A 15,040-nucleotide genomic window follows, 5' to 3' on the forward strand; every position below is an offset into this window, starting at 1 on the left:
GTTTAACTACCTTTTCCCTTCTTTCAGAGCTACTGAGGCAAGTTTCTCAAAGCATAAATGTCTGATAATAAGCATCTAATAGAGTCATTATTTGGTCAACTTCGATCAAGTTTGTGATAATTTGACATATATGTAGCTAATAGCCCTTTCAGAATGCATTGATAGTTCTATTAAATTTCATGACTTTAAATTAGTGATGGGAGAAAGAGCTTCAGAATCATTGGAAAGGGTTACAACTATTTGCAACTCTTTCCCCTATTTGATGTGCTTTACTTTAGAACTGTTGCATGTAATTAAAACCAGTTTCTTACATTTGCCCATGCAAATCGTTGGACACTCTCTAACGGGAACACCTGGAGCATTCCAGCTCCAAACCATTTTCCAAACACCAAACTTTCCCTTTGTGGATGGAGCTTATACAAAATTTCCAAATTCAATACACATTCCATGCTATTTCTTGTCAGAGTTTTTAAAACTTTTTTTAAATTGTTTTTGATGCTCTAAAAAGGCTATGTATTTTCTTTATATTCGATCATTGAGAAACTACCATTAAAAAGGCTAAAATATCTTTTTAATTCCTAATTTATAAATGCAGCATGTTCTACAGCTTGATAACCTCAAATGCATTTCTTTCATTAATGCTCTTAACGATTGTTGAGTTTTGCAAATAGTTTATAAAATCATATATAAATTAATATGCCTCCAGAGTTATTACTGGTAGCATTAGTTTGAGCCCTAAGTCCTGGGAAGAGAGATAAAGTATTTTTTCTTTTCTTTTGCATATCAAATTAGGCACGACACATTTTGCCACTGCTAACCTTTTATCAACCAATTCCCCAAATCCCAGTGTCCTATTCCTACAATTATATATGCTCATAGCTTCCCTATGGCCTCTCCGTTCCCTGACCTAAGGAGCGCACACAAATTCTAAGATCAACTCAAAATGTTCCATAACTAAAAATCACTCACCTCACCTACCCAAATTTAAATATTCATGCCCAGGCTGTTTTTTCTAGACCTATTTTCCATTTTTCAAAGATGCCTAGGCTTATTAAAAAACCCCAATTAATCTCTAAATTAGGAAAAATTGGACAATGAAATCAAAACTGCCTGGGGGCAGAGACAACAAATAGGAATGTCAGCAAAGATGGGAAGCCTGCTTCTAGAGTACAAAAATGATACATTTTATACGTTAATAGTCTCTTTTCTGTTTCACTAACTCTGAAACAGTACGCTTTTTACTTGTTTTTATGAAATCCTTGTCACCAGCAGTAAAGGACTAGGGAAAAATGGCTAAGGTAAGCAATCTTCCATCAAGGATATTATTTTTTCTTTGAAAATTTATGTACACCCAATAGACAAATTTTTCAAAGGTTTTTCACTCATGGTCAAATTAATGACGTGTGTGAATTGGCAAACTTTATTTCAGACTTTTATTTTGAAAAACTTTATAACATCATTTCAGGTTGTCAGAAACTGTACACAGACACACAACGATGATACAGACACCCCTGACCCTAAGACTATGGCTGCACAAAAAAAATTTGCAAAAATGTTGATCTATATTTTAATATACTTCAACACCAATACTTTAAAGATAAAGAAGCAATAAATCAACTTAGATCTTTAAGAATTGCTTGTTAACTTGCTTCTCTTTCAGACTAACCAATAAAGTCGGTCTTTTCCCCCCCACGACACATTGAAATGCATTCCAAGATAATACACTTTGCTCTAATTAAAACATGGAATTATTTTTCTTCTGGAGCATTTTCACATACATTGTGATATCTGCCACTTTTTCAGCTGATGAACATTTCCAAAGAAAAGCTTATGCTAGGTTAGCAGATGTGCATTCTGAAAACTCCCCACATTTGAGATAAACTCTCAGCCTAAAAGAACATGTACACACTGGATCCTGTAATTAGATGAGAGCTCAGTTCTTCCTCTTTCAAAAACACCTCGATTGCAGTGAATCTCTTATAAAATTCGATGAAGAAGATTTTCTAAGACTCATCTCACTCAATAATGACATAAAAATGATTTATATACAGTGTAGATTACCCAAAATATTAATCTGAGAAACTTACTTGTGCTGATATGATCAGACTTGCTGCTCTTTGGGGCTGGCCTTTCACACTGTGTGCCTGACCAGTTGGTGGAGCATCTAAAAATATCCAAACAACAAACAAAACAGATCGGTGAATAACAAAGCGCAGAAGTCTGCTAATGTAGTAATTTTAACCAAATGAAATGTTATAGGATCCAGTCATCACAAATTCATGAATATTACATAGAGATTTCTGCTGATTTCTTGCATATTGTTAGTTTGCTGAGTGTAACTTTCATTGGACTTCATTTGTTAAAATACTTTTTAAAATGTAGGTTTGTAGACATTTTACTTTTTCTGTGTTAAAATTGGCACATTTTATAGCGATATTGAAATCTTGATTAAGAATTGGAAACTGATTTGAGAGTTACAGAAAATTACAAGTGGCCACTTACAAAAATTGAGTTTGCATATTAAGCAAATCCTTCTATAAGTATCTGTGTCTTTTTCTGGTTGTTCTAAGTCCAGAGTGGAACTAACTACCAAACAGCAAACATTCATCTGTCTCAGAGTTCAAGCTGTGGAGTTTTTACTCTCCTAAGCAGAGATAACAAAATACAGAGCTTTCCCATTTTAAATCATACTTTTATTACTATGAAGTCAAGAGAATGTGCCCAAGTTTTTATTGGGAGAAGTTGTTTTTCCCATGTAAGTACTGTGACACTATGATAAGAAGTAGAAGACAAGAATAATAGATCTGATTAAAAGCCATTATTTAAACATAAATTGCAACTATGAAATTAGCTGGTTGCATCAAAATAAATGCTGGAACAGTTTTAGTTGTGTTTAAACAATGTCTATTGGCTAACATAAGATGCCTTTGTGCATCTGTCACAGGAAATCCACAGAGAAACAATTTAATTGGCTTCAGTTCTTAGTTAAAATGACTATCAAATACCACCATATCAAGAATAGCTGTACACAATAAAAAAACAGCTTCCAGAGCCACTCCAAGTGGAACTCTCTGGGCATGGTGGGCCAAACGAAATAACTGCAATTTCAGTGTCTCTGCCAATTCGGGCATAGCCAATTTTGATATCTGAGGCTGCTTCCTGAAGTAAGCATCTATGATGCTATACGAATTATTTGTGATAGTCGTAAAATCAGTATTGGCTGTCCTAAAACATGGGCAAATTCTCATAAAATCATTATTACTGACAAAGTCAAATAATAAACATAAAACTATGTTTCAAAGAAGCATATATAGACTTGAACGCAATTGGCAATAAGGACACTATTAGATAAGAGTTATTTAATTAATAAATGATAAATTTAAAACTATGAATATGGAGCATGATTTAAATGAAAATTAATATCATTATATTATGATTCAGGGCATCACTCATACATTAGCTCAACTTTTGTTACATCATAAAAAGCTAACACATTATATAATTTTCTATACATCATGTTTATTATAAACCATAATACAAGTAAATCATTAACACAGATAAAGGCATTTAAGGCCAAGTCTATGACTCTGTCTGTATTAATAGAGTTAGGTAACGAAATAGGCATATTTTCAAATCATTAGAATAAAGTGAACAACAAATAAAATCATTGTGTTTGTTTTTTCTTTTTAATTTGTGGTATTTGCAGATGAATGATCTAGAAAAATGGTCCAATTCTTCATATATTGTAATCATTGACACAGTCCACAGATAGTTCAAAATAATATATTTGGGAACATTTTGCAAATATGTTCTTGGAGTGAATTCTAATGATTGTGAAAGGCTTTTTGTGTTATGTAGCTTTACATCTGTCAAATCTTTTTAATTTACCCCCGAGAATATTTCATATGCTCCACTGAAAAACCAATGCTGACTGCTTAGTTATTTCATTATGTATTAATAGCTGTTTTGTACAAGTCTACATGTACAAGTCTACATACAATTATTTTGAATTATTGATTAAAATATCAAAATTTGCTTAATACATTATCTCATTTAAAAGAAAAAAAAACTAAATCAGGTTCATCTTAGATAAGTGACCCAAGGCATATTTTATTGTGTTACTGAAAAAAGAACCTCTGGGACTCATTATTACACTTTTGGAAAAGATTTGAAGTCAGAAAGTGGAATTGCTTGAGAATTAGAAGATTAAATGCTACTTAATCATATTATGGTTCTGACATTGAACATCATGTATTTTTAATAATTTATAAAGTAATTATATTTTGAGATCTCCAGATAAGCAGAAAGAGATTTTTAAATAAAGAGGATAAGGATAGTGTGATTCTAATTCCAAACTCTAGAATTATATAAGTAGGACAGGTATTTGTTAATATTATGGTATATTTCCTAATCTATCCATGGCTTAGGGTCCAGTATTTATGATAGGTAAAAGAAGTCACCTGCTAGTGGTCATAATCCTCTCCTCTTTTAAATTGTGGGAGCCCATTTAAATTCATAATCTTTACAGAATATTTTACTTATTATATATTGGAAAAAACTCAAAGACTGTACTGGAGAAATAATTTTAACAGTTATACATCTTAATGTGCTGATGATCACTTTACCATTCTCCTTATACTCCTTATAAAATAACGTTTTATGGCCAAAGATAAAATATGTTCCACTGTTCTACATTGTCTCAGTCTTAAAAAATCTCTTTTGAGTTATTAAATAGAAATCATTATTCTTGTTGCCTACCTCACAAAATTATAACTTAAGGCATTTGCTGCTCCACAAGTTCTTCCAGTGGTTGATTTAAGACCAAGTATCTTTGTCATCTTTATAGCAATGCATAAATCTTCATACTTTAAGTAGACTACAATGATCAAAGCCATTAATGGCAGAGCATTTAAGAAATAAAATTTGTGCAGATCATCAAAATCTCCTGTCCAATTCCCCGCTGAATTATTTGCATAACCTTGCTGACTATAATTTCTCTGGCATCTATCTCTTTTTTATTATTCCTCAAGCAAAATCCATATTCCATGTGCTGGACATCTTTAATCTGTACTATTGCAATCCACTATTCTCTGCTATTCATCCGGGGACAATTATCTTCAAGTTAGCCCTGCACAACCCTGCTAGGCAATCTTTTCTTGTTTTTTTGTTTTGTTTTGTTTTGTTTTGTTTTCTCTCACCGTAGCAAACAGCTCTGTATCATTCATGTTAAAATTGCAGACATTTCCCACTGCCCTTAGTCTTAGGACAATGAAAATCAGCTTTATCTTATGTGCTGATCACTATACAACTGTAAATTATTTAACGTTTTAAACAATTCCATGAATTTTAACCAAGTATCATTGGATCAGGAACAGACGGATGGATAGACAGATAGACAGGTAGGTAGGTAGATAAACAGATACTTATTGACTATTCAAATAATTATTTATCCTTCTTTCTTTACATCATCAAATGAAGGTACTGCTCTTAGCAGTTTCCTGCTGTCAATAGCTGCATGGTAAAGGGTATTGATTTAACATTCTTTGACTTCTTTTTTTTTCTAGCATTATTTAATGCTAAATTGTTTCCTTAATCTTATTCTTCCATTTCCGTAACAGTTGTATGTATAAGTGCTCTTAATTACAGCATATTTTATGGTATTCCCTTTATGTTCCAGACTAGAATAATGATTATGAAAAATGAGAAATGTTAAAATTCAGATTCTGGGGCCCCATATATCAGAGAATTCAAGTAACTTGGGATTGTGGTCAGCATTCTTCATTTCAACAAGGTGAATCGGATGTAAATAGTTCACAAGTCACACTTCAAGAAATATTTGAGATACATTATTGTTATTATATTCTTATAGGCTTTGTTCTTATAACAAATATCATCCGATGTCTTATTGTGAGGATGAGAATAATAATATACAAGCCCAGCATGATCGCTCAAAAGATAAAATAAGCTATGTAGAAGTTCCCTACACAATACCTGGAGTGTGCTTATTTGTTTATTTATTTTTTGTAATTAATTCTCATCTGAATGTTACTGTATGAAACACATGGTGAGTTAATTTATCGTGTCCCTGAGCAGTTTGTGCAATTATTATATAGCTATAATATGTTTTGTTTCAATTATAATTTTCTGTAGCATAGGGGAATAACTTCGTATAAAAGCTAGAGTGTACAAATATTACTAGGAAGCACAGTAAACACTTTTAGAATATTAAAATAAGTTTGGCTTTTATAAGGGGACAAACTATAATCTTTAAAATGAAAGTTATTACATTTAGCAGCATAACTGTAAGACATATAAACTGTCTAAAATAATAACTCTGAAATAGTAGAGTAATTATTACAAAGAGAATTAAAATGAGATATAAAAAGGTATAATAAAATCTTCAGATATTGTCCTTCCCGTAACAATGATCAATGTATATGAACTGCTCTTGTCATTTTGCAGAAATGTGGTCTAGAGTCACCCACTTTGGGAGGACTTCAAAATAAAATAATGAGATTAATATCTGCTCTTTCTTTTCATCAAATTTAAAGGTCATGGGATTCTTCTGACCACAGTGAAATTCAAAGGTGAACCTTAAAGCAATTTAAAATTGAATTTATCCTCTTATATATATGTGCAATGTTGCCCTTATTAACCATGATGATGGAGGCATTCAGAAAGAAAAATCTTTTAATATACCCTTTTCTTTCTCTACACGGGAAAAAAATAAGTGGCACAATGGGATTAAAGAAGCCTTGGAAAAATTGTGCATGGTGTCATGCATGTCTCAGTGCCCTTAAAATCTCATTCAATAAAAATAAAAAATGATTACAGGTTATGCATCAATTTATGCAAAAGCATTTTGCATAATAGTGAAGAAAATCAGTATAGTGAAGAAAATCAGAAAAACACAAAGTTACTTACAAAATACTTTGTTTCTGGTTAACTCATCAAATTACACTCTTTTGGTGGTGAGCATATAAAACTACATTTATATAATATTTCTCACTTGAAAGGTCTACACTGTATGTATCCCCTGTGTCTTTTATACTCACTTCCCTTGCAGATAGTAGCATGACAAGACACACACACACACACACACACACACACAAAAGCAACAAACAAAATAAAAACAAAAAACCTAGCATTTGGGGACAGATACTTAGATATTTATTCATCTGCTTAATTTTACTTTAAAACCTTTCCATCTGTTTTTTTTGTAACAATAGATAAAATTAGGTAATTTAAAAATTCTTAGATGAAATTATTTCAAGTATACATAAGGATTCTCAATTTTTATAACATGCTTCAAAAATTTTCTATCTCAACTTTTATGTGAAATGTTACATGAGGTTCAGTTAACACTAAACTTTGTGCTAGATCCTAGTATAGGTACTTTCATATAAAAATGTACTCATATCTAACTTCTATAAGAATCCTATGAGTAGACGTTATATGCTGTATAAAATGAGGAAGCGCATGTTTAAATAATCTGCCTACAGAAGCAGAATAAGTGGTAGAAATAAAATATGGCACTATTATTTAATCATTGTTTTAGATGACAATGCCATGATCCTTTTAATTCAGTACAGAAGTAGGAAGAAATGCTTTTCCTTTCTTTCTCATGCCCAGGAGAGTACCAGGCTCTTAATTTAAATGTAAAAATATTATTTGAACAAATGCAAATAAATGCATTTTTTTTTCCATTGTAAAAGTGTAAGAATTATCACACTGCCTTGGACCTGTGGTCAGCTGTGCCCAATAATCTGTCCCTGTCTGTGACAGTGAGGGACATATTAATCTCCTTCTTGAAATCAACATCACATTTGTGGTGTTCCAAAATACTGTAGATGTATCTAATATATCTTTAAAGATCTATCATTCATAAATTCATCTAAAATGTACAAACATAAATATACCCTTATGTCTCAATTCATACAATTTGGAACGTCTACAGCAAGTTACCGTATATTTCATTCATTTGGTATTTTTCTTTTTTTTTTTTTTTTTTTTTTTTTACTATTTGAATGGTCTTTATTTTCCATAAAATAAAGAGAAATGCATAGCTCAAAACATATCTTTACAATAATAAGCTTCAAGATTTTCCTAGATAGTTGCAAATTTGAATATTATGTGTGATCAGACCATAATTCATATGTTGCATTGTCAATTTATATCTTATGGTTACCATTCTTTTATAGTACAAACACAATACAAATTTGAAATAATTCCTTTGTTAAAAAAATTAAAACCTAAAGCAATATTTAATTATGTAAAAGCAAAAACTGCAGCGACTCCAATATCAATATTCTGTTATAAATATTAGAAATCACATTCTTCTCTTGGTCAGGGTGACCTGAGTATTTTTTTCTCCACATTTAGTATCAAATAATCTTATTGGCCTGGTATAGGGCATACATGTGTATTTATATCTGTGTGTATTTGGACACATACATAAATATGTGTATATATTAATCATTATACACATACACACACACATATATATATGTGTGTATATATATATATGCATTTAAGATGAGGACATTGAGACTTAAGGTGATAGGTGTTATGGTAATAGTTGAATGGTATGTCCTTTATTAAATAATCATTTTTCAGCTCCAATCCCTCTACTTTCCACTCTGTTTGGCAACGACGGGCTTGGAACTTCGCAAATCACACTTCAACATCACCAGCTGCTCACATTCTTCCAAGAGAGACCAAGTTTCCAAGAAGGGAAACTGGAAAGCTGGAGGAGAAGGGGAGAGGACTATGCCTTCCCTGTGTGTTTCCTGTTAGTGTTAGCAGCATCTCAGTTTCCCTGTGTGTGTGTGTGTGTGTGTGTGTGTGTGTGTGTGTGTGAAAATGTGGCACATATACACCATGGAATACTATGCAGCCATAAAAAATGATGAGTTCACGTCCTTTGTAGGGACATGGATGAAATTGGAAATCATCATTCTCAGTAAACTATCGCAAGAACAAAAAACCAAACACCGCATATTCTCACTCATAGGTGGGAATTGAACAATGAGAACACATGGACACAGGAAGGGGAACATCACACTCTGGGGACTGTTGTGGGGTGGGGGGAGGGGGGAGGGATAGCATTGGGAGATATACCTAATGCTAGATGACGAGTTGGTGGGTGCAGCGCACCAGCATGGCACATGTATACATATGTAACTTACCTGCACATTGTGCACATGTACCATAAAACCTAAAGTATAATAATAATAATAATAATGATAATAAAAGAAAAAAAAAATGTAAAAAAAAAAAAAAAAAAAAAATTTAAATCTCTGAATTTAAAAAACCTTGAAATGTAATGATGTTCACAAATAGGAAATACAGTGCAGTGATTAAGAGAATAAACTTTAGAATCAGAAAAAAAAAAAAAAAAAATATGCACACTGGTTGCAGGATTTTGGGAGAGGTTTGGTCTATAAATCCACTCAAAAATGACATGAGGGAACTAGCAGTACAGGTAAAATCCCATGGGTGATCTTTCAGGCCTGACCATAGGCAATCACAAAGGCTTGGCCTGGCAGGCCTCATGGAGCAAAGCTGTATACCTGACATCGAATTTAGCATATAGCCAATGCATTGCAGCAAAAAACTCAGACCCATATGGTCAGCTGTGCCCTGACAAATAGCTGCATTCTTATCCCAGGTGCCTTCATTTGGAGGCCCCCTTGTCTGAGGCCTTCCTCAGGCACCTCTGCAAACACTTCCTTATGGGGGTAGAAGAAGAGGCAGGGGGACCTTGAGGACCCTTCTCTCCACTCTGACTTAGTACTCCATATATTTTTATTCCTAGCTCTTATGTCTAGCCTTCTCCAGACCCCAGGTACAAAAAACTGCAAGAGACTTTTAGAAAATACACTGCAACTAATGCGATGGAAATAAACTGCCACAAATCATTTGGTATTTTTCAACAAATGCTTTGGTACTATCATTTCTATTTATTCAATACTGTTCCCAATCCAAATTTGACTGTTAATATTTTCTATGAGAATAGCTAGGTGTTACTTTGCATTCTTTATTCAAATAGCTTAAAGTAGTATCTTAAATTTATGTTTATTGTAATAAATTTACTTGATTCAACTCTATAATAATACACTAAAATGCCTAGTTTTAAACTATTACAGTAAAGATTTGTTAACTAATACTTATGAGATCAGTAAGTCAAAACTAAATTGTAATACTGAGAAAATTTGATCATAAAGAGTTTTTGATTTCTGAGAAGTGTTAATGTGGTAAAGTAAAAAGATAAATGACATATTCAATAAAGTTTTTATTGAACTAATTTAGGAAAAGGTAAAAATTAATGAGAAGTTTCTATTGAAGAGGTGGCCATGAAAGAAATAAAATTAATAAAATGGATTATTTAAAGTAATTTTTAAGAATGGAGGAGAAACATAAAAGAGAAGATAAAATTTAGTTTACCAAGAAATGATTCTTAAAAGGAAGTTTGTTAAGTTTGGGTGATTTAAGTTAAAATGTTTAAACATAAAATGTTGTGCAGTCCGCTTGAGTAGAAGTGGTCACTGAAGTGTTAAACGATGACTAAATACATATTTAAAAAATATCTCCAGTGATGGAAAACTTTTATCATCTAGATAGTCCAGAGAAAACTTTACTGAAAGCTGATGAGGAAGATACAGGTATTTTTCTGAGTGAGAAGACAATTTCTATTTAAGTGAATACATTACATGCATCAACTGAAAAGGAAAAGGAACAATCATAAAATTAATATTAAGTAATATGGTGGATGTAATTGAAGACATAAAAGTAGGCCATTACATTAGAAACAGTGGTTACAATTCTAGAGCTAAAGGTGGGAAGAAAAATGGAATGTGTGCTGCAATACTAGTGGAAAGCTCCCAAGATGAAGGCCAATTCCAAAATTGGTTTAAAAATACAAAGCCATGGGGGGAAATCTCAATGCTTAGTGCCATACAGATAAGGTAGCTAGCTTGCTACCTAAATATCTTATGTTTTAGCTCAAAGTGAGAGTAAACAATAAAGATTTCTTCTACAAAAACCCAACAAAGGCCCTTCCTAATTTCTTAGGGTCTCAGAGGTACAGGGTTATGAGACTTGAAATCATAAAGGCGATGTCTGGCATATTCAACTGCAGTTATTAAGCACTATTTGACATATATTTATTCTGTACAAATTTAGGGCAATAGTAGGATATCAGGAGGTGTTATTACAAGGTTTTGAGTATGTGAATGTCTTAATTAGTGCAATATGTAACTCTGATTCTCTGAAAATATTCAATTCACTTTCAGTTCCAATGCTAATGTGCTGAAATACTGATGTTAGCTACTTGAATATTTTAAAGTCTGAAACATTGGGAAATGAATAAGACATACAAATGGTGATCAGATATCTGGTACTTCAGCATAGTCCTTGTTCTAGTTCCAAGATTTCTTTTTTTGTTGCTTTTATTTTTTTTATTTTTATTTTTTTTGTTGTTGTTGTTGGTTTGTTTTGTTTTGTTTTGAGATGGAGTCTTGCTCTGTTGCCCAGGCTGGAGTTCAGTGGCATGATCTCAGATGACTGCAACCTCCGCCTTCTGGGTTCAAGCAATTCTCCTGCCTCAGCCCCCTGAGTAGCAGGGATTACAGGCACGTGCCACCACACCCGGCTGATTTTTGTAATTTTAGTAGAGATGGGGTTTCACCATGTTGGTCAGGCTGGTTTCGAACTCCTGACCTTGTGATCCTCCCACCTCGGCCTCTGAAAGTGCTGGAATTACAGGAGTGAGCCACCGTGCCTGGACCCAAGATTTCTTAATGATTTCTACATAGCTACCAAAATGTAACACCAAAGCTTTCTTGGGACGTTGTGTTAGTGTAAATTTCAACTAACCATTTACTAGCATTTAGCTTTCTTCAAAATCTAGAAACTACACTCTCAAAATATTTTTAAAATTTGTAATTGTTTAAAAATAATCTAATCAAAAAATTGAAATAAACAGATTAAATGAGAAAGATTTGTTTAAATCAAGCTTCAATATGAATTAACAAATTTGTCTATCTTACCTAAATGTTAATTAGTCATAAAACTCTTACCAGATTTGTTTAACATTTATAGGAAGATGTTGCAGACAGAAATTTCTGAAAGCATATGACAAAATTACCCATTCACACACATTTCTTTCCTAATCCCAGTGTTATATTACTTTTCTTAGACCCAAAGTGAGAAGGTTTAAGTAGGAAATGCCCAAAAAATTGATTCAGGAGGTAGAGACAAATGTCTTCACTAAATCTAAAATGCTATGAAATATTACAGTAGTATTTTACATTACAGAGAATACTACTATTTGAGGTGAGTCATAAATATCTTTACATATTTGATCACTGTACAATCACAAGTATACTATATTTTTTATTTCTCTACTTAAATATGCATTCATAAATATCTAACAGCACCTTTGCCTATGACTATGCTAGACTATGATTTACCTAAAGGTAGAGATTATTGATTATTCATCTTTGTCTTCCCTCATTTCTTGAACAGTATCCAGTAAATACCCAATAGATATATTTTGCTGATCAATGTATTTGCTGTTTGACAAATGAATAGATGAATGCATGAAAACATGGAAGAGGCATAGTTGAATACATAGGAATGCACATACATATACAGAGGTCTCATATGTGTGTGCATTCCCTATTCTGCAAAGAATGTATAGCATCATTCATAAGAACATGCTTTCACCTAATTATCAATCAGTCATTTCTCACTGAAAGGAATGTTAATCCACTGTGGGAAACATTTTACGTATAAGACCAGATAAAATAAGTTTTTAAATTTTATTCCTTCTTTCTTTCATTCACTCATTCTTTAATTCATTAATTCTTCCATTTCTAAATGAGATGATTACATTCTAGTACTTGGGCGTAATGTAAATTATATTTATTCAGTCGTGTAAATTGTGTATCATTCAGTTCTTGTCCCAGGATAACAAAAATTTAATTACAGAAGTATTTGCTTGATGGGTACTTTAATGTGAAAAACGATTTTATGTAAAAAACAAATATACAATTAAATGTAATTTAATTCCATCAATTCATTTAAATAAATGATTATTTTAAATTTAAGTGCTGGTATGGATGACACAAATACTGTATGCAAGTTTTGGAATTAGCCAGGCCTGGGTTGAAATCTAGGCTCCTCTCCTTACAAAAGATTATCTTCAAGCAAGTCACCTCATTTCAAATTACTCATTTCTCATAACAAGGGAGAGTAATACTTCCCGTGTGCATCACACATTGCACTCAGATTCAGATCTAGCCTCTTATATTTTAACCTTAGTCTCCCCCTTAAATCTTTCTTTCTTCTTTTACAGTTTTAATTTTTCTATTTTGTATGGTTTTCTCTTCTTTATTCCTTCCTTTTTTTTATTTTTTATTTTATTTTATTTGTTGTTTTAGACAGAGTCTTGCTTTGTTGTCAGGCTGGAGTGCAGTGGCGCGATCTCAGCTCACTGCAACCTCTGCCTCCCAGGTTCAAGCGATTCTCCTGCCTCAGACTCCTGAGTAGCTGGGACTACAGGCGTGCACCACCAAGCCTGGCTAATTTTTGTATTTTTGGTAGAGATGGGGTTTCAGCATGTTGGCTAGGATGGTCTCGATTTCTTGACCTTGTGATCTGCCTGCCTCAGCTTCCCAAAGTGCTGGGATTACAGGCATGAGCTACCGCGCCCAACCCTTCTTTTTGTTTTTGTAAGGCAATAAAACTCAGCAAAAAAAAAAATTTTTGCAGGTTTTTTGAGAGATTGAGATAAAATGTACATAAAATTTGTATCATCTGAGTTAGTTTAACCCAGCTGATAAATAATATTATGAATATTAAATTTAAAAAGTGTATATGGCGTACCAATATCAATATAATTATAATGTCTGATTTTATTTCCAACAGAAAAAAATAGGCTTAAGTTTTTCTACTCCTTTAACATGATAGCTTTTTCTGCTACCATCCTAATGTGATGATAATATCAGCAATTATTAATCTATTTTTTATTCTTAAGCAAATTTTGCTGGTAGGCATATGAGTCTAATTCTTGTCTAGGAATTGTATAAAGTTAATTTGGGATCAAGTGCTAGGTTGAAGGTTAATTAATCCAATTTTATTGACTTGTTTAAGCACAGAACATGAGCATGAAATAAACCTTTGTCGTTACAAACATCTGAAATATGAGGTTGTTTGTTTATAGCAGTAAAATCTAAGAAAAGTGGTCTAATAAAGACAAAATAATTTAAATGGATAAACAGTTAAGAGTTATACAATTAATATGTAATGTATTGGGTTTGGTTTATTTGGTTATTCTTACCTAGTGATTATATTTAAGGCCAAGAATATGTCCCAAAATCAAGGGAAAATAACATGATTACATTAGAGCTGCTTGATAATAGCGGCCCGAAACACAACTACGTAATTGTTCTTTATTAAGCAGTGCCACTTGTACCTCGAAGCACAAACTAGAGTTTAAACTTGGACAGAAAAATATGATATGTGTTCCTTTTGTTCCCTGTGGCATGACTGGCATGGTGAAAGCTAAAGTAACCTACAACCTCTTACCTAGAATCATAAAGGATAGATATTGATGTGACAGTTTTTCTCGGCCTTTACTGCTCCAAAACACATGCACATTGCAGATTTTGTTCTTTGAAAATATGCCAAGGGGGAGAAAGCAAATCAGGGACATACAATGTCCTGACTTTTGAAATGTGGACAACACGGGATGCTGAAATTGAATTGCTCAATATCCCTGCCGAAAAGTTGTGGTCTGTTTGAAATCACTCATGACAACTTCCTTAGGCTCTTCTTAAGCATTCTCTAAGGGGCCACAAGGTCACTGGTCCACATGGAGGAGTGCTGCTCAGCCTGACAGCAGGACCAGTGAAGAGCAAATTGTGCAGCCAGCCTCCTTTCTACAAGGCCAATGTTTTGAGGAACCAAAGCCATAATTAGCCATCACAATGTAGAGGAATAATTTCTTTCTAAAACTTGTGACAGAAACAGAACT

The 15,040-nt window shown here is 32.9% G+C and overlaps 1 protein-coding gene across 1 annotated transcript in view; it reads right to left on the bottom strand.

The window, feature by feature from the left end:
- LRP1B (LDL receptor related protein 1B) overlaps positions 1 to 15,040 on the bottom strand; it is a 1,899,171-nt gene that overhangs the window by 13,512 nt on the left and 1,870,619 nt on the right. Inside the window, exon 87 of the mRNA XM_024243817.3 lies at positions 2,088 to 2,164. Within this exon, the coding sequence (XP_024099585.3) occupies positions 2,088 to 2,164 (77 nt within the window). The remainder of the gene's footprint in view (positions 1 to 2,087; positions 2,165 to 15,040) is intronic.

Source organism: Pongo abelii, chromosome 11 (assembly GCF_028885655.2).
Source record: "Pongo abelii isolate AG06213 chromosome 11, NHGRI_mPonAbe1-v2.0_pri, whole genome shotgun sequence".
Taxonomy (NCBI): domain Eukaryota; kingdom Metazoa; phylum Chordata; class Mammalia; order Primates; family Hominidae; genus Pongo; species Pongo abelii.